Source organism: Rhinoderma darwinii, chromosome 5, assembly GCF_050947455.1.
Source record: "Rhinoderma darwinii isolate aRhiDar2 chromosome 5, aRhiDar2.hap1, whole genome shotgun sequence".
Taxonomy (NCBI): Eukaryota; Metazoa; Chordata; class Amphibia; order Anura; family Rhinodermatidae; genus Rhinoderma; species Rhinoderma darwinii.
The window spans coordinates 61,430,126-61,455,272 of record NC_134691.1 but is presented as its reverse complement, the minus strand read 5'-3'; the positions used below and the strand labels follow the sequence as shown (position 1 = coordinate 61,455,272).

At 41.6% G+C, this 25,147-nt stretch overlaps 1 protein-coding gene across 11 annotated transcripts in view; it reads right to left on the bottom strand.

The window, feature by feature from the left end:
* Positions 1-21,395, bottom strand: part of LOC142652481 (uncharacterized) — a 63,333-nt gene extending 41,938 nt beyond the window's left edge. For 2 of the 11 annotated variants that reach the window (XM_075828116.1, XM_075828120.1), the window contains exons 1-7: positions 21,303-21,395; positions 10,941-10,988; positions 10,807-10,845; positions 10,309-10,353; positions 8,957-9,037; positions 4,971-5,018; positions 4,837-4,875 (exon numbers count right to left, since the gene is read on the bottom strand). In XM_075828116.1, coding sequence (XP_075684231.1) covers positions 4,837-4,875; positions 4,971-5,018; positions 8,957-9,037; positions 10,309-10,353; positions 10,807-10,845; positions 10,941-10,960 — 272 coding nt within the window. In that variant the 5' untranslated portion in view covers positions 10,961-10,988; positions 21,303-21,395. Of the gene's footprint in view, positions 1-4,836; positions 4,876-4,970; positions 5,019-8,956; positions 9,038-10,308; positions 10,354-10,806; positions 10,846-10,940; positions 10,989-11,178; positions 11,346-21,290 lie in introns of those variants that run through there. The other 9 variants (XM_075828117.1, XM_075828123.1, XM_075828121.1 and 6 more) reach the window with 9 other exon arrangements.
* Between the last annotated feature and the right edge of the window lie 3,752 nt (positions 21,396-25,147).

Below are 25,147 nucleotides of genomic sequence, written 5' to 3'. Positions count from 1 at the left end.
CCTCCATCTGACCATTAGAGAGTCTTCATCTTTTGGTTTTGGAAATATTTTACATGATATTTCCCCCCCTTCCTTTTTTGCTTTCTATTTGCATTATTCCTTTAATTTTTGTTACATTTGTGGCAATGGATGCTAGATCCATTCGACTGTATGACGTAATATGTTCTGTTCTACTGTTCGTTTCACAATTGTATATGCTATGTCTCTTGGCATTGTTTCTCGGTTTTATGTACATGTGTGCTTATACTTTTTCATATTTACAGGTCAGGCTTTATTATTTTATCATGTCACTGACTCTACAAATGACTTATTGTGATGCTTTACTAATTACTTATTTTTCTATACTTATTTTTTTTCTTATGTTTAATTTCATATTATACTTATGGCATCTTTGAAAGTTGTTTCGTACAATGTTAGAGTGTTTAATTCCCCTTCTAAGAGGTGTCAAGTCTTTTCGTCTCTCAGGAAGGCTTTTTGTGATGTTATACTTTTACAGGAGACGCATTTTAAGTTGAATCATTTCCCTAACCTTTCCTTCTCCACTTTCCCTGTGTGGCATCATTGTGGGCTTCCGCATTCTGCTTCAAGAGGCTTTAGTTGCAATTGTCCTTTTGAATATTTGTCTCATTTTAGGATGCGGAAGGGAGGTATTTATAGTTTGAAGGGAACTGTTGGGAATCAGACATTTACTTTTGCCAATTTTTACACTCCAAACACTGGTCAAATTGATTGGTTGATCTCCACGTTTGCCTTGTTAGACACATTTACAGAAGGTTTCGTTTTTATAGGGGGAGATTTCAACTTGTCCATTGATCCACTGGTTGACTCCTCCTCTAAAAAATCTACTTTGTTCATGAAAGCTCTGTGTAAATTGAGTTCTCTGCTAGTATCTTATGGGCTAGTTGATGTATGGAGGTGCCTTAACCCGACTCAATTAGATTACACTTTTTAGTCCTCTGTGTACTCCTCCTATCATAGATTAGATTATTTTTTCTTGTCTAAGTCTTCTCTCAAATATGTTTCCCAAGTGCAGATTGGTTTGCAGTTACATTCCGATCATGCCCCTATGATTTTTAACGCTGAACCTTCCGGATATGCCTAAACGTTCGGCTATATGGCGGTTGAACGATTCTATCCTTGGTTCTACTGTTGTCCAGGATGATTTTAAAGCTAAATTAACAGACTTTTTTAAATTTAATGAAACCCCTGACGTCTCCTCTGCTGTAGTCTGGGATGCTCACAAGGCTATCATTCGAGGACAATTCATTAGTTATTTTTCTCACTTGCAGAGGGAGAGGACCAAGTGTGTCAATGACCTTTTTCAAAAAATTCAGATTGTGGAAAGATTAAATAAAGCCTCTATGGCCTTACAACATACACAGGAGTTAGCTTCCTTGAGAACTCAATTGCTGAATAAGCTAAATGTGTCGTCTGCGAAATCCTTTATGCATTTTAAGCATAAATTTTATGCTCATGTTAATAAGGCCTCTAAATTTATGTCTAAGAGATTTAAACATAGACACACTCTTAAATATGTTGAAGGATACGAAAGGTAATCATCTTTACTCCTCTACCCATATTGCTGACCAATTATGTTCATATGATAAAGATTTATATAATTTGACGGGGGTTGGTTCCTCTCCTCTCTGCGACTGATCGTTCTTCCCTTATCTCCACATTTTTGGACTCTGTGTCACTTCCATTGCTGTCTTCTTCGCAAAGTGAGGAGCTTACTCAACCATTTACTTTGTTGGAACTCGAAACTGCTTTAAGACAATCTTCTTCTGGCAAATGTCCAGGTCCAGATGGCCTGCCTGTCATTTATTCTTCTTCGTTTAAGGAAATACTGCTTCCTAGATTGTTGTCGCTGGCGAACCTTTCTCTACTGGGTCACTCACTTTCTCCTGTTATGACACATGCACACATTTCACTTATTCCCAGGGAGTGTAAGGATTTAAATTTATGCTCTAATTGTAGGCCCATATCCCTTCTTCATATTGATTTAAAGGTTATTGCAAAGTTACTAGCTAATAGGCTTAAACATATTCTTCCTGACATAATTGCACCGGATCAGGTTGGGTTCGTTAAGAATAGAGAAGGAGAGGATAATTCTCTTAGAGTTTTTCATATTTTGCACTACTCATGGAAAAATAAGATTCCCATTGTCCTTCTCAGCACAGATGCTGAGAAGGCATTTGCTAGAATAGATTGGGGTTACATGAAACAAGTTTTATTGGCTTTTAATTTTCCTGCCCTCTTTATTGAGGCCAAATTTTCTATGTATGCGGATCCTTTGGCATCTGTCCTAGTAAATGGTATCTTGTCCTCTCCCTTTGGGATTCGTAACGGCCCAAGACAAGGTTGCCCCCTGTCATCCTTTGCTATTTTTGATGGTTATGGAAACTCTTATGCAAGCCATTAGACTGGACAAAGAGATTCAGGGGATACAACTGGGAAACAGAGCCCATAAGGTTGCGGCTTATGCGGATATATGCTACTGATGGTTACCAATCCGAAGTTCGCACTCCCCAGAATTAAGCATATATTTGACTTCTTTAGTACTCTTTCTAATTTTAAAGTGAATGACGGGAAGTCTCAAGCTCTAGGGTTTTCCATGTCTACATCACCTATAGAACAGTTAGCGGAGTGTTCTGGCTATAACTGGACTTCTCCATATATTATTTTTTTAGGTATTCGGGTAGGAAGTAACTTAGATCATTTGTTCACCTTAAATTATGCCCCTTTTCTTACTTCTATACCTGCCCAGCTGAGACAGTTTGATATACCCTTTATTTCGTGGTTTGGCAGGAAAAATGTTTTGATGTCCTTTATTTTGCCTAAACTTACATATCTTATGTAGGTTTTACCACTACCACTCACCAGGGCATTTTTTACAGACATTAATAGATTATTTGCTAACTTTGGCAGAACAAAAAAGCCAGAATAGCTAGAGACATTCTGACTAGGCAGAAATCAGGTGGATACCGATGTGACTTACATACTTACACATGTGTCATGTAAAACATTTATGCCATAGCTAGTTGATCAATTCTAGACTCCTGATCTTCAGGCAATACTTTGTATTATTACATTACTGTAATATCACATGGTTATTATTATGGGATATGGTGGACATTCCTATCCGGGGTGTTGTTAATTATTTGTGTTTTAAATGTATGTATTTTGTGGGTAATTTTTCCCTAATGGGATAATAAAGATTTATATTTGTTATTTCGTTGTGTATTGATGTTATTTGCGCATCAGGGGAATGGTGGTATAGGTTTGCCTGATCCGGAGAAATATTACCGGGCCATACATTTGTCACTGATCTTGGATTGGATTCATGCTCCTGCTTATAAACTATGGATATCGGTGGAAAACGCTCTCTCTGATTCCTCTGCGCACCTAGTATTGTATAATAGAGAGGCGGTAGAGTCTGCTAAATGGTATAATCCATTGACTTTGGTGACTAAAGGTTTGGCACAATTTCTCATTTAGTTCTACTGGTTGTTCGGTACCCTCCCTTCTGTTACAAATCCGGGATCTCCTGAGTCTCGCTCCAGTGGCTTTGAGAGAGGGCATCCCTGTTTCAGTGGCCTCTTCCTGCTGTTTGCAGACCCAACTCTTTAATACTTCAGGGCGTCTCAAGGATGACATTTCTTTGTCTTCTTTGCTGGGGTTTTCCATCCTTCACTCTCCATTGCTCTCGTTTCTTAAAATGCGACTTAAGTCTTTTGGCCAATATTTTGTAGGTCCTAAACCTTTGCAATGGTTTGACAAACTATTATCTCAGACCACACCGGTTCACAAACAGATTTCATTATTATATTAAAAAAAAACCTCACATTTGTAGATCCCTCCTCTTCTCCTTTTCTGAGACCGAAATTACCAGGTTAAGGTTAGCATGTACGAATTCAGGAAAATGGTTACCAGATTTTGTCCCGCTGGTGTAAGACCCCTGATGTAACTTCTTTAGACACGCTTACCCACTCTGATGTTTGCTGGTGGTGTAATAAAGATAGGGGATCTTTTTAATGTTTGGTGGTCCTGCGACATACTCTTGTCTACCGCTGTTCCTCCAGTAGAACATTGGATTGCGAAGGAGGATCAAATTTATCGCTTCAAAGAGATTTCTCATTGGGAGAGCTATACTAGGGATGCCTTCTTGAAAATGTGGTTGCCTTGGAAGCGCTATCGTAAATTTGATTGATTGAGCCTTTTCCTTCCTTTATATTTTTTAGGACTTTTTCCCTTGCAGAGACTCTTCTTTTGATATTGATACTTTATGCGCTTTTATTATACCTGTGTATTACTTTTTGCTTTGTACAATCTTTATTGTATCTGCTTGACTACACATGTACACATTGTTCTTCTTTTTGTTTATATTGTATGATCATTTTATTACAATAAAAAAAATTCAAAACAAAAAAAAAAGTAAATCAAAGAAAAAGTGGAAAAGTTAGGCCATGTTCACAATGCATAATTCCTGGCGTATTTGAGCAGGTAAAACGCTTGTAATACACACTGAAAACAACTTGAAATTAACCTGCAAAAAACTTCCTATTTGTTTCAATGGACAAATATTTTGTGTAGTTTATACGAGGCTGAATTAAAAAATACTACATAAAAATACAGTTTGTAAAAAAGAAGTGACATGTTTTACAAGCTAAATTTTTTCCATTGAAGTCTGGTCCCATTGATGTAAAAAAAAAAAAAACAAAGGCAGAAAACGAAAACCAAATAATTATAAATGGCAAGTTCCAGTGTTGCTCACCTATGTATCCCCATATATATGAGTGTGAGTGCGCACTCTCAGAGAAACTTAGCATTAGTCACCTAGATCGACGTATTCCCCCCTTCTTGCTGCATTTGCTGCTGGAAAGAAGTGGAAGCAAATAATTATAAATGCCACATTCCATAATATTCCAGAAAATATTTAACACATCATAATAAGTAGATAAACTACTCACATGTACTCCTCTCTCCTCATACATTTGGGGATCCACCACTTGCTTCTCCTTGTGAAATAAATAAAAAATGAGCAAAAGTAAAAAAATTGGACATTTTTCAAATTAACGTGAAAACCCAGTATTTTTCTAATATTATGTTTAGAGGGAACCTGATGTTATGGATACTATTTTCTGTCCTAAATTTCCGAAATAGCAGTTCTAAAAAAATTAAGGAGTCAAACATTTTCTCCTTTTTTTTACCAAGCAGGACATCTTATCAGGAAAATAAACCACCAGGTGACCACCAGATCTTCAGTTTAACCCCTAGGCGCACCACGATGCAACTCTACGTCTGAGTGCCCAGTGTCTTAGCGCACTAGGACGTACAGTTAATGTGCGGTTCCCGGTGCACACAGTCAGTGACAGTGTGCACCGGGAACAGGGAGGTCTGCTGTCCCCAACAACTAACACACCCCAGTCACCGGCAATGGACCTGTAAAAGTGGTCCAATGCCGGCGATCGATGTAGTCTGTACAGATCCACCGATTACCTCATTTTTGCAATTAAAGTGTTAAAAACCATTCTGGGACTTGTAATTAGAAACAGTTACTATGGACCCCCACCTGCCCCATGCCCCATGTAGTGGTCCATTGCACGCGAGTGACGTGATTGGTGGATCTGTTCAGAGATGTATAAACCCCCCGACAGCTAACACTTAAAGCGGTCCAATGCCGGTGATCAATGTAAACGGTGGATTTGTACGGATCCACCAAATTACATTGTTTCTGCAAATAAAGTGTTAAAAACTGTTCCGGGACTTGAAATTAGTCCGGAAAAAGTTACTATTGTCCCCCCCCCCCTGCCCCATGCGCCATGTGACCGGCAATGGACCAATAGCAGTGGTCCATTGCTGGCGATTTCTGTGATAGGTGGGTCTGTTCAGACTCACCAATCACAGTGCGTTTTTCATCCAGGGCGGGTGAAAAATACCGGACACGGGCTCTGATCTCTTTGTCGGTGAAGAGAAGTTGGAGAGATCAGAGTCTGTGTCGTGTTATATGACCCACACAGAGTTAAAATCAGCATTAACCCCTAATTTCCCTCTCCCTTGTTCCCAGTGTGTGACCCCACACACCTCCCAGTGTATAAGAGAGATTTTTTTTTTTTTCCATCCATAAATCAATTAAAATAATTTACTTGTTAGGTAGTTCTCTAGGTCGTCTACGTCAATTCGTCACGTCAGTTGTCAGTTAGTCAGCGTCAATCCATAGCGTCAGCTGTCAGTTAGCGTCAATCCGTAGCATCAGTTGCGCCACTTGTCAGTTAGTGTCAAACCGTCACTATTAGTCACGTCACTTGTCAGTTAGTGTCAATCGGTTACTGTCGGTCGCGTCACTTGTTAGTTAGTGTCAATCCGTCGCTGTCAGTCTCGTCACTTGTCAGTTAGTCAGAGTAAAGGCGGATTTACATGAGCGTGTGCGTTTTGTGCACGCAAAAAACGCTGCGTTTTGCGTGCGCAAAAGGCACTTTACAGCTCCGTGTGGCATCACATAGGATGCGCGGCTGCGTGATTTTCGCGCAGCCGCCATCATTATGACACTCTGTTTGGATGTTTGTAAACAGAAAAGCACGTGGTGCTTTTCTGTTTGCAGACATACTTTTGACTGCTGTTGCGCAAATCACGCATGTCCCATGGAAGTGCTTCCGTGTGGTGCGCGTGATTTTCACGCACCCATTGACTTCAATGGGTGCGTGATGCTCGAAAAACGCCGAAGTATAGGACCTGTCGTGAGTTTTACGCAGCGGACCCACACTGTGTAAAAATCACGGACTGTCTGCACGGCCCCAAAGACTAATATAGGTCCGTGCGAGGCGGGTGAAAGTCACACGCGTTGCACGGACGTTTATCGCGTTCATGTAAATCCGCCCTTAGTGTCAGTTAGTAAGTGGTACTAAGTATTATAAAAAATAAAAATAAATTGTTTGTTCGTGTTTGGTGTTTTGCGTGAAAAAATGTAAAAACCTAAAAAAACTTAGTGTGCCAGTGTTAGCGTTAGTGTTTATTGTTTTATGTGAAAAAACAAAAAATCTTTGTTATACAACGGTTTGTTACAGCTACGTGTGTATAAACTACATATATTTACACACAAATTAATAAAATGGCTGCGAAGCGTTACACCGCTGAAGAGGCATATGCCATCATCGCATTCGATACGGACTCAGCGAGTGGTGAGGAACCAGAGTTCTTTGTCTCTTTCTCCTCCTCCTCCTCTAGTGACAGTGAGGAGCCTGCAAACTCCTTTTATGCCAAGCCCAATCGTTGGCAACCAACTAATTGTGCAGAAATGCAAAAATATTGGGGGTTAGTCCTCAACATGAGTCTCACTAAAAAGACCAAAGTGAGATCCTACTGGTCCACGGACATTTTATATCATTGTCCGTTGTACTGAAATACAATGACCAGACCCTGCTTTGAGGCCATCCAAAAATTTCTGCACTTTAGTGACAACTCCCAATGCCCCCACAGGATGACCCCAATTTCAACAGACTTTTTAAAATCAAGCCCCTCATAAACATTTTTTCCCAAGAATTTCCTGAAATCTACACCTCCGACAAAGAGATTTCAGTTGATGAATCCCTGGTGCACTTCAAGGGTAGGCTGAAGTTTCGCCAATATTTGCCCAATAAGCGCACCAGGTACGGGATCAAGTTCTACAAGCTGTGTGAGTCTGAGACCGGATACACACATGCTTTTCGGATCTATGAGGGGAAGGACAGGACAATACAGCCCCCAAATTGTCCCCCCCATCCTGTCCACAACAGGGAAGAAAAAACTGTGGCATGTGGGACGGTCCGAAAAAAACAGCGGCACATTCCCAATATCCTCATCGGCCAATTCCTGCAAATTGGAGAAAGCAGGGCATTGCTGCAGGATGGGGTCCTGTGTCTGAAATACTGGGATAAAAAAATCTATGCATGGTGACATCTATGCATGATACCAGCTGCACCCCTATCCCCACACGTGGATTCAAAACGTTGCCATGTTGCCATGTCTGTGCAAAAAGGGGTATCCGTAAGGATACCATATATCAGTGCGACACCTGTCCATCAAAACCCGGACTCTGTATGAAGGCATTTACATCTTCCACACTTCCCTGGATTAAAAAAAAAATTATACTTTTGAAATCCCCACCCCTCCCTTTATCATTCTGGTCTTTTACCCATTTTTAAAATTGGACACTCTAAAAAAATGTATAACAAAACTAAAAACCCTCATTATAACCCTAGATGAATATCTGATACTATAATAAATGTGTATGATCTGCACAATTTTTTAGCCTATGCTTGTGGCTAAAAATAATCCAAGTAAATATAAAGCCTCAAAATCCTTGTGGTGTTTCTTTGCTTCCAGGGACTGCTATGTGTCCAGGCAACATATTTAGACCACTTTGGGGTATTTCTGAAGTCAGAAGAAATACCCCAATATATATTGAGGTGCTTTACTTCACTTATATGCTGTGTCTGAAAAATCTGCACAAAAAATGGCGCATTTGTAAAAAAATTAACATTTTATTTTTCAAGCCAGAAAAACGATGGTGTCATCGCTGAAATCTGCAGTGAAATTCCGCTGCTTCTCCGCAACATAATATGCATGCTGCGGAGGGAAAATTCTGCACTGCAGCCTTATTTTTATTTTCCCATAGATTGGACAGATTGCCCTTTATCTAAACTTGCGGCTCACATTACTTCTATATCTCTATGTAACAATTTAATCGCACTGTGGCCCCTAGTGCAGGTTTCCCATATACCCGTCATTTCATTCCTATACAATATGCTAAATGACTGGTGTCCATCAATGGTAGTTATGTTTCTAGCCATGTTCTGTATGTGCAGCCATATTTTTTATAAATTCGCCATTTATCAGCAATTTGTATAAATCTATAATGTGTAATCTACTGTATAGTGTTAGTATATATTTTGTTCATTGTATATGGACTTTCACTAACCGTTTGATGTTCTCCTCTGTGCTGTCTATATATTCATCAGTCTCCATCTCTCCTTCTTTCTCCTCAGCCTCATCTTCTTCACTGTTGGACATATCACATTAAACATTTTATCATAAGTGTAGGGTGAGCCATGCACTGTTGATGAATCTGGCATAGGTGAGAAACTTAGCATTGTTTTCAGACTTGTCATTGTTTTCTGCCAATTTTTGAAGAAGAAAAGTGTTAGAAAACCTTAAATGTGTTGTGCTCGGTGCAACTCTAAAATCCCACTCACTTTTTTTGGACACAATCATACTGTATGTTTGGACACCGTGTCCCAGAGGTCTCAAAAATATGCCATTCAGTGTAAATTCCATTTTCTTTAAGGTATTTTTGTCAGAAAACGGACATAAACACATTGATAAATCTGCCACAGTGAATCAATGGAAGAAAAACCCTCAGGTTAAACCTTAGGTAGTAAACTCAGGGCAATGACCTTAAATGTAAAATTTTCTGAAATACAGTACTCCCTGTCCCATACACCACACCAGAGAGACAGCAGGAGAATAGGAAGGTAAACACGTGGCTCAAGAATTGGTGTAGGAAAGAGGGTTTTGGGTTCTTGGAGAACCATGTCGACTTCACTGTTGGCTACAGGCCCTAATGTATGGATGGATTGCACCTACATGGGGAGGGTGAAGCAGTGTTGAAAAGAAGATGAGGTTGAAGGATTGTTTAATCTAGGATCAGTGTCGCTAACGTCCATAGTTTTCTGGACAGTCAGTAAAAATAGGGTGTTTTGTTCCATAAAAATGAAAAAATAGACAATTCCATGGCACATTTACTACATTTTTGTGATGCTATAGGCTCCTTCAATATACATTTGATCCTGCTTGTTTTACATACTTACATTATTGTGTCTAAACAGGGCAGTTCAGAAACTTTTCCAAATTCAATCGTGTAACAGAAAATACAGCCGTGGCGAAAATCAAAGAATTTATCATTTTTATAACGTATTTCTCTCAGATAAATCCATGAAATTACTTGCTGCTGTTAGGGCATGTTCAGACGTGGCGGAATTGCTGTTGAATTCCGCTGCGGACATGCAGACTTTTTTTCTTTGGTTTCAATAGATTTTTAGTTAACTTAGTGCAGACGTTGCGAAAAACAACGGTGTGGAAAATAGCTTTCAGTGCAGATTTTCACTGCAAATGCTGAAACCTGTGGCAAGTCCACTGTGAAATTCGCCACATTTGAATAAACCCTAAAATTGGCAAATTTGCCCGAATATGAAGCAAAATCCGCCACGTTTGAATGTGTCATTTAGTGCTAACATAATGTCTTGAACACAATACTTCACATGATATACACACATCTTCAGAATTTTCTCCTCTTCCTCCTCGCTATATTTCTCCATCCTGTTAGGGAGCGCAGAAGACAGTGAGAAATCAGAACATATGGAGGAAGATTTATTAAAAGTAAATCAAAGAAAAAGTGGAAAGGTTAGGGCATGTTCACAATGCATATTTCCAGGCGTATTTGAGCAGGTAAAACGCTCGTAATACACACTGAAAAAAACTTGAAATTAACCTGCAAAAAAACGTCCTATTTGTTTCAATGGAACTATATTTTGTGTCGTTTATACGAGGCTGAATTGAAAAACACTACATAAAAATACAATTCGTAAAAAAGAAGTGACATGTTTTACAAGCTAAACTTTTTCTATTGAAGTCTGGTCCCATTAAAAAAAAAAAAAGGCAGAAAACGAAAAACAAATAATTATAAATGGCAAGTTCCAGTGTTGTTCACCTATGTATCCCCATATATATGAGTGTGAGTGCGCACTCCCAGAGAAACTTAGCATTAGTCACCTAGATCTACGTCTTCCCCCCTTCTTGCTGCATTTGCTGCTGGAAAGAAGTGGAAACAAATAATTATAAATGGCACATTCCATAATATTCCAGGAAATATTTAACACATCATAACAAGTAGATAAAATACTCACATGTACTGCTCTCTCCTCATACTTTTGGGGATCCACCACTTGCTTCCCCTTGTGAAATAAATATAAAATGAGCAAAAGTTAAAAATTTGGAAATTTTTCAAATTAACGTGAAATCCCAGTATTTTCCTAATATTATGTTTAGAGGGAACCTGATGTTATGGATACTATTTTCTGTGCTAAATTTCCGAAATAGCAGTTCTAAAAAAATTAAGGAGTCAAACATTTTCTTTTTTTTTACCAAGCAGGACATCTTATCAGGAAAATAAACCACCAGGTGACCACCAGATCTTCAGTTTAACACCTAGGTGCACCACAACGCAACTGTACGTCCGGGTGGCCAGTGTCTTAGCGCACCAGGACGTACAGTTACTGCGCCGTTCCCGGTGCATGCTGTCAGTGACAGTGTGCACCGGGAACGGGAATGTTAACTGTCTCCAACAGCTAACACTCCCCAGTCACCGGCAATGGACCTGTAAAGTTTGCGACTTTTCTTATCACTCGCAAAATTTGAAAAGTGACAAGAAAAATAGGCGTGGTTTCCAAGAAAAAATAGTTTAGGCCACGGTAAAAAAAAAAATAGGTTAAAACAGCACAAATTTTTGCGTTATTCTATGCCTGATTGTAGATTTTATTTTACTGTAAGAAAGTTCAAAATGCATCATGTTTATTAAGGGACAAGTGGTTATCAATACATTTGACACAAATCACTTCAACAATCTAATTTTTTTAGATTGACAAAATATATGCCAGTCTTAATAAATGTGGACCAGGGAGTTGTTTTTTTGGGCAATTGTTCTACTTTTTATTTGCATCGGTTTTGATAAATTTGCTCTACAGTTATGTAAATGAGGAACCCCTTAGTAGCCTATCATCATTACTGACAGACTGAACAGATTGCCTTACAGACAAATTGTTCATTTAGAATAAAGATATATTCACCTGACTTAAAATCTGTAAACTCGTTCACCAACACCAAAACCAACCTGGGAATATGAGAAAAAAGACACCACAATAAGGAACCTAAGGACAGCGACCCACAGACATCCTGACATTGCACATAAGAGACATACAGGATGAGAAGAAGAAATATACAAAATATGGACAATAATAAGGACATAACAAGAACCTACGGCAAAGCATACCACAAATTCACCAACAACTGTAAGGGTATGTTCACACTGAGTGTTTTCTGCCATTTTTCGGGCCATAAACGGCCCGAAAACTGGCCGAAAAATCGGAAGCAGAGCGCCTCCAAACATCTGCTCATTGATTTCAATGGGAAAACGGTGCTCTTTTTCGACGGTGCTTTTTTCTCAAAACGGACGGGTAAAAAAACGGCCGCAAACAAGAAGTGCATGTCACTTCTTCAGCCTTTTTTGGAGCCGTTTTTCATAGACTCTATAGAAAAACAGCTCCAAAAATGGCCGTTGAAAACAGCTCTGTATTTTGAGACTTTTTTTATTTTGTGTGTCCACATACCTTAACCCCCAAGTGAGTGTCAGATCTGCAGCTGCGTATATAACGTGGGTGATCTCACAATCCCAGACCGAACTGACAACCAGACCAATTCGTGTTGTCAGTTGCAGCAGAAACAGCTGTTATTTAACCCCTTAATGACCAGCCTATTTTAGACATTAATGACCAAGCCATTTTTTACGTTTTTCCATTGTCTCATTTAAAGAGCTATACACTTTTTATTTTTGCGTCGACATAGCTGTTATAAGGTCTTGTTTTTTGCGGGACAAGTTGTAATTTTTAATAGCACCATTTTGGGGAACAGAGAGTTTATTGATTAACTTTTATTAACTTTTTTTGGGGGGAATAGAAAAAAAACAGCAATTTCGCCACACGTTTTTGCATCCTAAATTTGCACCGTTTACCGTGTGGTATAAATAACACAATAACTTTATTCAGTGGGTTGTTGCGATTGCAACGATACAAAAATTTGTATAGTTTTTGTATGTTTTACTACTTTTACACAGTGAAAACACTTTTTTTTCAAAATTATTTGTTTTTGTGTCTCCATATTTGAAGAGCCGTAACGTTTTTTATTTTTTCACCGATGCAATTGTAGGAGGGCTTTTCTTTTGCGGGAAGACTTGTCGTTTTTATCGGTACCATTTTGGAGTAGATGCGACTTTTTGATCACTTTTTAGCACATTTTATTTAAAGAGGCTCTGTCACCAGATTTTGCAACCCCTATCTGCTATTGCAGCAGATCGGCGCTGCAATGTAGATTACAGTAACGTTTTTATTTTTTAAAAACGAGCACTTTTGGCCAAGTTATGACCATTTTTGTACTTATGCAAATGAGGCTTGCAAAAGTTCAAGTGGGCGTGTTTAAAAGTAAAAGTCCAACTGGGCGTGTATTATGTGCGTACATCGGGGCGTTTTTACTACTTTTACTAGCTGGGCGTTCTGACGAGAAGTATCATCCACTTCTCTTAAGAACGCCCAGCTTCTGACAGTGCAGATCTGTGACGTCACTCACAGGTCCTGCATCGTGTCAGACGAGCGAGGACACATCGGCACCAGAGGCTACAGTTGATTCTGCAGCAGCATCGGCGTTTGCAGGTAAGTCTATGTAGCTACTTACCTGCAAACGCTGATGCTGCTGCAGAATCAACTGTAGCCTCTGGTGCCGATGTGGCAGACGCTCGTCTGACACGATGCAGGACCTGTGAGTGACGTCACAGTGTGATCTGCCAGAAGCTGGGCGTTCTGAAGAGAAGTGGATGATACTTCTCGTCAGAACGCCCAGCTAGTAAAAGAAGTAAAAACGCCCCGATGTACGCACATAATACACGCCCACTTGGACTTTTACTTTTAAACACGCTCACTTGGACTTTTGCAAGCCTCATTTGCATAAATACAAAAATGGCCATAACTTGGCCAAAAATGCTCGTTTTTTAAAAATAAAAACGCTACTGTAATCTACATTGCAGCGCCGATCTGCTGCAATAGCAGATAGAGGTTGCAAAATCTTGTGACAGAGCCTCTTTAAGGCTGGATTCAAAGAAAACAGCAATTTTTGCATGGTTTTTTATTTTATTTTTTACGACGTTCACCGTGCGGGTTAAAATGATGTAATAAGTTTATAGTCGGGGTCGTTAAGGACGCGGCGATACCAAATATGTGTAACTTTTTTTACTTTATTTTGTTTGTTAATAGTAAAGCAGTTTGTAAGGGGGAAAAAGTGGGTTTTTCATTTTTTTTTTTCACTTTTTTTTTTTTCACTTTTTTACTAGTCCCACTAGGGGACTTCACTATGTGATCCTACGATCGCATTTATAATACACTGCAATACTTCTGTATTGCAGTGTATTACTGCCTGTCCGTTTAAAACGGACAGGCATCTGCTAGGTCATGCCTTCGGCCTTTATTAGGCCCCCAGCTGCCATCGGAGACACAGACACTCGGCGATCTTATCGCTGGGTGTCAGTGGGATGAGAGGGAATTCCCTCCCTCTCTCCAAAACCACTCAGATGCGGAGCACGCTATTCAGCACCGCATCTGTGGGGTTAAACGGGTGACATCGATACTAATATCGATCTCACCCGGTCGAGCAGGGACGCCCCAAGCCCTCAGCTGCCTGTGGCAGATGAGAGCAGGGAGATTTGACAGTTCCCTGTTCTGTTTACTTATTCCGATGCAGCGACGTAAAAAGTATATGGCATCGGAATAAGGTCCGTTAGTGACCGATGTAGAAACACTATGGGCCGGTCACTAACAGGTTAAAGGGACCATATTCTTCAATTTAATATAGGATAAGTTTCTTTACGGGTGCCTCACACACAGTGTTTTTAGGGCATGCGGAGACGTGGCGGAATTGCTCTGGAATTCCGCTGCGGACACTCTGCAGCGGAAATCCGCAACGGACCCATTTCTCCATTGCCTTCCACAGCTTTTTAGTAGGGTTTGTTTGCACGTTGCAGAATTTGGTGTCCGCAGCATACAATGGTTGTTGCGTACGTGTGGCGGACTGTTTGCGGACTCATTGCGGAATTTCTCCATTGACTTCAATGGAGATTCTAAGTTACGCAATGAAGTCCGCAGATGTCATGTACATGTTATGTGTGCTGCGGAGCGTATTGGTTTTACTAACATGACATTTCTTCATTCTGGCTGGACCTATGTATTTCTAGATCTACAGCCAGACTGAGGAAGTCAATGGGGCTCCCGTAATTACGGATGACTACGTGTGTGCACCTGTAATTACGGGAGCGTTGCTAGGCGACGTCAGTAAATAGTCACTGTCCAGGGTGCTGAAAGAGTTAAGCGAAGTTCATACTTACCGAGAACTCCCTGCTTCTTCCTCCAGTCCGGCTTCCCAGGATGACGTTTCAGTCTAAGTGACGGCTGCAGCCAATCACAGGCTGCAGCGGTCACATGGACTGCCGTGTCATCCAGGGAGGTCGTGCTGGATGCCGAAAGAGGGACGCGTCACCAGGACAACGGCCGGTACGCATGAAATTCTTTTACTTTCACTAGGGAAAGTGCTGTCCCTTCTCTCTATCCTGCACTGATAGAGAGAAGGGAAGTACTTTCACCTCAATACGCAGCGGCTAGTCCGCATCAATTTAATGTCCATTTTGGCCAGAGCCGCAACAGAATCTGCAACGCAGATTCTGTGCGGCCTTGATGCGGACAGTGGCGGAAGAAATACGCCACGTCTGGGCATGCCCTTAGAGAAAATTACACATTTTTTGTAACATTTTTCCAGGCGTTTTATTTGTGCTTTTTTAGCGGGAAAAATTACTCTGCGGCCAGATGTTAGGTAAAAGTCAATGCTGAAGTATAGAACACACTACAAACATGTCATTTTTTAGGTGGATTTTTTTTCGTTTGCCCAGTGTTTTTGGCTCAGGGGCGTTCTTTTAAAATTGCTTCAAGGCTTGGTTTGGTGTTTTTTTCCCCCAGCAATTAGTGCCATTTTTCTCCCATCAAACTCCATAGGTTTTTTTTTTCCTCTGCAGAAAAACGCATGTATCAATGTATGTTGAAGGTTTTTTTAATGGCGTTTTTTGTGGAGGAATCTTTGCATCACATGATCTTTGAATCACATGTTTTGCAATGTGAAAAAGCCACATAAAAAAAACACAGGTAGTAAAACGCACTATTTGCAAAAAATTACATTAAAAAATGCAGGCACTATTTTACAAAAATATTTTACCAAGAAAATGCGACACATAAAGCGTGTGTAAAGGAAGTCTAAATGTCTCTACATCCTCCCCTAAACACTACAAAACCTTGTACAAAGCACATCAATATTATTATTAAAATATATTGTAAATTTGCTGTAACTTTACTGAATAAAACACTAATAGATTCATAGGAATCACTTCCATATCCTCAATAATACAGAACCAGTATATGTATAAGTACAATGTATGATACATATAAGTGATGGCTGTATGGATGGGGAATGGATGGATAAATGGAGGCAGGAGAGCTGGATAGATAGATAGATAGATATGAGAGAGATAGATAGATAGATAGATAGATATGAGAGAGATAGATAGATAGATAGATATGAGAGAGATAGATAGATAGATATGAGATAGCAGCGAACATCAGCTCAATGTCAAACATCAGCCTGGCACAACACCCCTCCATAGAGCAGCACCACCTGTATGATGACAAACACCTCAACAAACGAGGGGTCAGCCTTCTGGCCAAAGAACTGAAAGACATTGTGCTGAACAGACCCCCCAGACCTGGACCCCACACCAGCCAAAGCCAAAACATGGAGACATCACTAACAATGAAAAGACCTCAAACTCCACACACCTCACTACACCCAGGAGAAAAAACACTTTACCCAAGGTCAGACCAACAGAGGCAAAAGCCATGGAGAAAACCCCCTGCCTCACACAGAGACACGCAGAGCAGAGACATGGAGGAAACCCCCTGCCTCACACAGAGACACGCAGAGCAGAGACATGGAGGAAACCCCCTGCCTCACACAGAGACACGCAGAGCAGAGACATGGAGGAAACCCCCTGCCTCACACAGAGACACGCAGAGCAGAGACATGGAGGAAACCCCCTGCCTCACACAGAGACACGCAGAGCAGAGACATGGAGGAAACCCCCTGCCTCACACAGAGACACGCAGAGCAGAGACATGGAGGAAACCCCCTGCCTCACACAGAGACACGCAGAGCAGAGACATGGAGGAGATAAAGACCCTGCTCAGCACTCTATGTAAAAAACTAATGTGACTGTACAACACGAGAACATCTACAACACATCCAACAGTCACATCTCCAGCCCGTCCTACACAGCGCCGCTCATTACAAGGTATATGGACACACAATGACGTCCTTTATAATCAGCAGCTGGAATATTCAAGGCCTCAACGCCTCAGCCTTTGGATGCAAAATTAACGATCCAGACTTCAACCAAAGACTGAAAAATATCGATATACAAATCCTCCTGGAAACATGGACTAGGACAGAGAATGAGTCCCTGGTGCCCACTGGATACAGGGAAATCTCTGTCCCTGCCCTGAAAAATAAACACATCAAGCAGGGCCGGTGTTCAGGAGGAATATTAGTCTGGTACAAGGAGGAGCTCCATGAGCAGATCAAAGCCGTGAAGCGAGGAGACAGCCACATCTGGATAAGAATAGGCAGCTCCATCCTCACCTCTCAGTCTGACATGTATCTCTGCGCAACGTACATCGCACCGCCAGAGTCCCCGTACTCCAACCCAGACAGCTTTGAGATTATACAAAGGGAAGCCGCCCATTTCCAGACCCTGGGCAGCGTTCTCATCTACGGAGACCTCAATGCAAGAACGGGGAGAGATAAAGACTACCTGACCAATGATGGAAACATCTTCATCTTTGGAGCAGAGGCCGACTGTCATAACTCCCTACAGAAAGAGAGAAACAGCTATGACAGCACCGTCAACAAAAGCGGGAAAAAACTACTGAATCTATGTCGAAGCTTAGGACTCCACATACTGAATGGCCGCACCAAGGGAGACTCTTTAGGAAGGTATACACTAAACTCCCATGTAGGCAGCAGTGTAGTAGACTATGCCATCACGGACATGGACCCCGCAAACATTGGCGCACTCATAGTCACTCCACAAACGCACCTGTCAGATCACAACCAATTACTTCTATACATCAAATCCACAAACAAACCATCTGCAGAAAAACCACATCAAACCGGCCTCTTCAACCTGCCCTCATCTTATAAATGGTCCAAAACATCAACTATAAAATATAAAGAGACAATGAACAAGTGCAGGAGATGCTTCACAACTTCTACAACAAGGTGTATGAGACAAGCCCAGGAGGGGTCAATCAGGCCGTAAATGACCTCAATAATATATTTTATACCATGGCAGAGAAGTCTGACCTGAAAAGATGTGACTACAAGAGGCCACAAGAAATACATCCTAACAGTTGGTTCGACCGTGAGTGCAAAGAAGTACGGAAGACCCTAAGAAATGCCTCAAATAAGAAGCACCGAGACCCAAACAACACCGGTCTGAAGGAGGCCTACAGCAACATACAGAGGCAATACAAGACCATCCTCCGAAAGAAAAAACAAAGGCACATCTCCACCAAACTTACCCAACTCCAAGATGCCCTCCATGACAACTCGTTCTGGGAATTATGGAAACACATGGGCAAAAATTGCAAGAAAAACAACCTTCATATTCAAAATGGCAACATCTGGCTCCAATATTTCAAGGACCTCTACAAAGATATCCCGAAAGAAGAACAAAGCCAAGAACAAAAACAAATAATATCAAAATTGAAGGCGATGGAGGAAACACTTAAAGATTCTCAAAACCCCCTGGATACACCAATAACACTGCAAGAAGTAACAGAGAGAACCTCAGACATAAGGTGTAAAAAATCCAGCGGCCTAGACAGAATCTCACCAGAAATGATAAAACACAGCCCGCCAGAAATACAGGCCGCAATAGTAAAACTATTTAATATGGTGCTGAGTGCCGGCTACTTCCCGCAAATCTGGAGCCAAGGCCTTATAACACCAATCCACAAGAGTGGGGACAGGTACGACCCAGCCAACTACCGAGGGATATGTGTCAGCAGCAACCTGGGGAAACTGTTCAGCAGCATCCTGAATAAGAGAATCCTCAGCTTCCTCACCCAGCACAATGTCCTCCACCAAAGCCAAGCTGGGTTCATGCCAAACCACCGCACCACTGACCACATCTACACCCTGCGCAGCCTCATCAAGAGCCACGTCCACAATACAAAGCATGGGAAGATCTACGCCTGTTTTGTGGACTTTAAGAAGGCCTTCGACTCAGTGTGGCACCCGGGCCTATTCCTGAAACTGCTGGAGAGCGGAATAGGAGGTAAAACCTATGACGTCATCAGAAGCTCCTACACAAAGAACAGATGCAGCGTGAAGGTGAACGGGAGAAGAACGGCTGATTTCCAGCAGAGCTGAGAAGTCAGACAAGGCTGCAGCCTCAGTCCAACGCTCTTCAACATCTACATCAATGAACTGGCCACAGCTCTGGAATCCTCCTCAGCACCAGGTCTCGCCCTCCATGACACCCAGGTGAAATTCCTGTTGTATGCAGATGACCTTCTGTTACTATCACCAACCGAGAAAGGTCTCCAAGACAACCTGCAAATCCTAGAAAAATTCAGCTCCACGTGGGCACTACCCATCAATGCAAAGAAAACCAACATCATGGTGTTCCAGAAGAAAAACTCAAAATCCCCCAGGCACCCGACCTTCACACTAAATAACGCCACAATCACAGCGACCGACAGGTACACTTACCTGGGCCTAGAAATCAACCAATCAGGAAGCTTTAAACAAGCCATAGAGATACTGAAAGACAAGGCGTGCAAAACCTTCTATGCTATCAGAAGAAAACTCTATCACCTCAAACCACCAGTGACGGTCTGGCTGAAAATCTTTGACTCCATCATCTCCCCAATCCTCCTGTATGCCAGTGAAGTCTGGGGTCCGGACACATACCCAGACTGGTCAAGGTGGGATTCCAGCCCAACAGAAATCTTCCACCTAGAATTCTGCAAACACCTTCTCCAAGTCCATCGGAGCACCACAAATAGTGCCTGTCGGGCAGAACTGGGCAGATTCCCACTACACCTCACAATCCAGAAGAGGGCGCTATCATTCTGGGCCCATCTACACAGCAGCAGGCAAAGTTCCTATCACCATAAAGCCCTGCTACACCAAGGGGTCCCAGGTAAACCAGGCCCCGCAGAACATCTCACCCTGACCCGGCCTGAAGAAAATGTCACTCAGCGCGGCCTCACAAAAGCCGAAATCAAGAAGACAATAAACGAGAACCAAGAGGAGTATATCAGTGACTGGAGGAACGACATAAAGACATCCCAGAAACTGACAATATACCGGAGTCTACAGCGGGAATATAAACTGGCGCCATATCTGGAGAAACTGCCAAACCCCAGAGACAGACAGATCCTGAGCCGCTACAGACTGAGCGCCCACAACCTGCTCATCGAATCCGGGCGCCACAGACAGACCTACAAGCCCAGGTAGAGCCGACTGTGCCAACAGTGCGACCAGGAGGCCGTGGAGGATGAGGCCCACTTCCTGCTACACTGCTCCAAATACTCAGCAGTGAGGGACACTCACTTCAGGAAACTCTCTGATCTCTTACCGGACTTCAGCTCCATGGAAGAGGAAGAGAAACTCTACATCCTGCTGGGTGAAGAGGAAACCACAGTGGGCACAGCGGCACAATATGTCACTGCATGCCATAGACTGAGAGAGACATGATATGCCATGGACTTGTATAACCCCGACCCTAGATGTGTCCCTATCCCCAAGCGCTCAGCCCCTATCCCTCACTCCCTTACTTCTTACTTGCTTTGGCAATGCTAATATCTATTTGGTCCTGCCAATAAAGCTTCTTTGAATTTGAATTTGAATTTGATAGATAGATATGAGATAGATAGATAGATAGATAGATAGATAGATAGATAGATAGATAGATAGATAGATAGATAGATAGATATGAGAGAGATAGATAGATATGAGATAGATAGATAGATAGATAGATAGATAGATAGATAGATAGATAGATAGATAGATAGATAGATAGATAGATAGATAGATAGATAGATAGATGAATGAAAAATACAGACATATATATGGACGTACAGCAATTGTTTTTTTAATGACATGATATGGTAGAGGTTGTGGTATATGGTATGGCACATATGATATAGGTACTGCACACAGGCATCATACTTGTAAAGTACAGATGGTATATAGTATGTATAGTATAATACATTTTGTATTGTATGGTATATATATGGTGTGGTATTTCACATATAAGATCAGGTTCACACCTCAATCATTACCGTTATCACACAGGGTGCATCTTTCTTTTTGTTTCTTTAGATAAATCCAAACATAAAGGGGAGATATATCAAAACTGCTGCAAAGCAAAGGAAAAGTGGAATAGTTGCCTATGGCAACCAATCAGGTTGCTGTTTTCATTTCTCAAAAGGCCTCTGAAAAATGAGAGGAGGAATCTGATTGGTTGCCATGGGCAACTACTCCATTTCTCCGTTTCACTAGTTTTGATATATCTTTATCTTATACCAATATGTTTGGATCAACCTGCCATTTGCCTTCATGTTGTTTTGAAAAGCACAGGAGTCTCTCTCTCTCTCTCTCTCTCTCTCTCTCTCTCTCTCTCTCTCTCTCTCTCTCTATATATATATATATACACACACACATATATAGTGTGTATTTATATAGGGGTTGATTGGTGTTTCCATGGATGTAGATAGTGGAATTCAGGATTGTACTCTCTGTCCTCTTTTTTTAGTCGACTTTGGAGGAAATGTTTGTATGAGTAGTTCATCAATGTTCTCAGGCAGAGGTGGAGTTGCACATTTTATTCCTGAAATGGAAGCACAGGAAAAGCTAGTTTCCCCATCAGGCCCAGCAATGGAATATTAACAAACAAAAGAATAGTTATTGTGTTGAATGGGGGTATTTAGTGATGGCAACCAACACCAGACACTACACATGTAAATTAGAAACTGCAAAAGATACGTAGGAAGCAACAAAAATTCTTGTTCCTCAGTGGGGCGGGATGAGTTATTAGAGGAATAAAGGATGGTACAGATGTAGCCAAGTCTATTTTGACTCTGATAACTTGCTGCGGCGTGATGTCACACAAAAAAAGCCATTGAGAAAATCAAGTTAAAGTTTTCTGACACTGTGTATTTAACCCCTTCGCGCTCAGCAACGTAATTTTCCGTCGCGCTAACCAATACGTTTGCGCTCAGCGACGGAATATTACGTCGCGGGAGTAACGGCCATTTCGGCCGTCTTCCCGACACATGCAGGAGATGTGACAGCTGTTGTCTTGTACAGCAGTTGCCGCAGCTCCTATAGCGGGGACCGATCGTTGTGTCCCCGCTGATTAACCCCTTAAAAGCCGTGTTCAATAGCGATCACGGCTTTTTAGGGGTTAAGCTACAATCACCAGCCTGCTACACGATAGCGGCCGGTGATGGTGACTATGGCAACCGGACACCTAACAATGGCGTCCGGCTATGCCATCGACGGAAGCCTAGTGGGTCCTGACGAAGTCAGGACCCACTATGCTTGCTGTCAGTGAGTAGCTGACAGCTCTAATACACTGTACTATGCATGTAGTGCAGTGTATTAGAATAGCGATCAGGGCCTCCTGCCCTCAAGTCCCCTAGTGGGACAAAGTAATAAAGTTAAAAAAAGTTAAAAAAAGATGTGTAAAAATAAGAAAATAAAAGTTTTAAAAGTAATAAAAGTAAAAATCCCCCTTTTTCCCTTATCAGTTTATTATTAATAAAAATATATAAACAAACAAATAAACTATACATAATTGGTATCGCCGCGTCCGTAACGGCCTGAACTACAAAATTATTTCGTTATTTATCCCGCGCGGTGAACGCTGTAAAAGAAAATAATAATAAACCGTACCAGAATCACAATTGTTTGGTCACTTCACCTCCCAAAAAATGGAATAAAAAGAGATCAAAAAGTCGCATGTACCTAAAAATGGTACTGATCAAAACTACAGTTCGTTACGCAAAAAATAAGTCCTCGAACGGCTTTATTGATGGAAAAATAAAAAAGTTCTGGCTCTTAGAATATAACACAAAAAGTAAATGATTTTTTACAAAAAGTATTTTATTGTGCAAACGCCATAAGACATTAAAAAAAACTATAAACATCTGGTATCACCGTAATCGTATCGCCCCGCAGAATAAAGTGAATATGTGATTTATAGCGCACGGTGAACGCTGTAAAAAAAATAGAATAAAAAACAATAGAAGAATTTCTGTGTTTTAGTCACCACGCCACTTAAAAATAGAATAAAAACTGATCAAAAAGTCACATGCACCCCATGAAAACTGCAATGAATTCCTCAAGGGGTCTAGTTTCCAAAATGGGGTCACTTTTGGGGGGTTTCCACTGTTTTGGCACCACAAGACCTCTTCAAACCGGACATGGTGCCTAATAAAAAGGAGGGCTCAAAATCCACTAGGTGCTCCTTTGCTTCGGAGGCCGGTGCTTCAGTCCATTACCGCACTAGGGCCACATGTGGGATATTTCTCAAAACTGCAGAATCTGGGCAATAAGTATTAAGTTGTGTTTCTCTGATAAAACCTTTTGTATTATAAAAAAAAAATGGTATAAAGAGGATTTTCTGACAAAAAAAAAATGTAAATTTCACCTCTACTTTGCTCTAAATTCCTGTGAAACACCTAAAGGGTTCATAAACTTTCTAAATGCTGTTGTGAATACTTTAAGGGGTCTAGTTTCTAAAATGGGGTATTTGATAGGGGTTTCTAATATATAGGTCCCTCAAAGCAACTTCAGATGTGAACTGGAACCTAAAAAAATAAATAAATTAGGCAATACTTCGCTTCTTACATTATACTGATAATGAGCCGTGCCCACCCCGAGATGACCCCAGTTTTGACCGTTTGTATAAATGGAAACACCTATTAGACCGTTTCAGTGCCCGGTTTTCCCAAGCATACACCCCCGAGAAGTGTATTTCTATTGATGAGTCCTTGGTAGATTTTAAAGGGAGGGTTCAATTCCGCGAGTACCTGCCGGGTAAGAGGGCAAGGTATGGCGTGAAGATGTATAAGCTGTGCGAGAGTGCATCAGAGTATAGATTTAGGCTATATAAAGGGAAGGACACCAGTATTCAGCCCCCAGAATGCCCCCCCTTACTGGGAGTGAACGCAAAAATTGTGTGGGATTTGGTGCACCCACTGCTGGACCAGGGTTACCACCTCTACCTGGATCATTTTTATACCAGCGCCCCACTCTTCAAGTGCCTCTCTTCCAGTCCTGCGGCATGTGGCACTGCTAGAAAAAAATCTGAGAGGCCCCCCTAAGACTCTGCTTGGGCAAACACTCAGAAGGGATGAGAGCAGGGCACATTCTAGCAGCAGCATATTGTGTGTCAAGTACAAGGACAAGAGAGATACCACACCAGTACCCATGTACCTGTACGAGGTACCAGTACAGAGACCTGCATCCTGGACTACAATAGGTACATGGGAGGGATGGACTTGTCAGATCAAGTCCTGAAGCCCTACAGCGCCATGCGGTGTGGTATAAGAAGCTGGCCGTGCACATCATACAGATGGTTTTGTACAATGTGTACGTGCTACGTCGATGTACAGGCCAGAGGGGAACTTTCCTGGAATTTCAAGAGGTGAAATCTTTAGGGACCAAGAAGGGGGGGGGGGACTCCCAGTACTTCGGGAAGCGAGGCCACACACATCGTACCAGGGCAACACTTTCCAGGAGAAGTTCCCCAAACTGGCAAGAAGGGAAAAAGTCAAAAGAGGTGCAAAGTCTGCTATAAGAGGGGGATAAGGGAGGACACAATATATCAATGTGACACGTGTCCTGAAAAACCAGAACTCTGTATGAAAGAGTGTTTTAAAATTTATCATACATCCCTTGGTTTTTAATTTACCTCAATTTTACTTACCCTGATGTACTCCGCATAGCTTATCCCCCCTAGTCTTTCCCCTCTGGGCCCTGCTGTTTGCCCAGGCAGCTGTTAACAGCCACATTGAGGGTATTGCCATACAGTTTATGGGGTGTATGTCTCTGGTCAAAATGCTCACTACACCTCTAGATGAATGCCTTAAGGGTGTTGTTTTTTAAACGGGGTCACTTC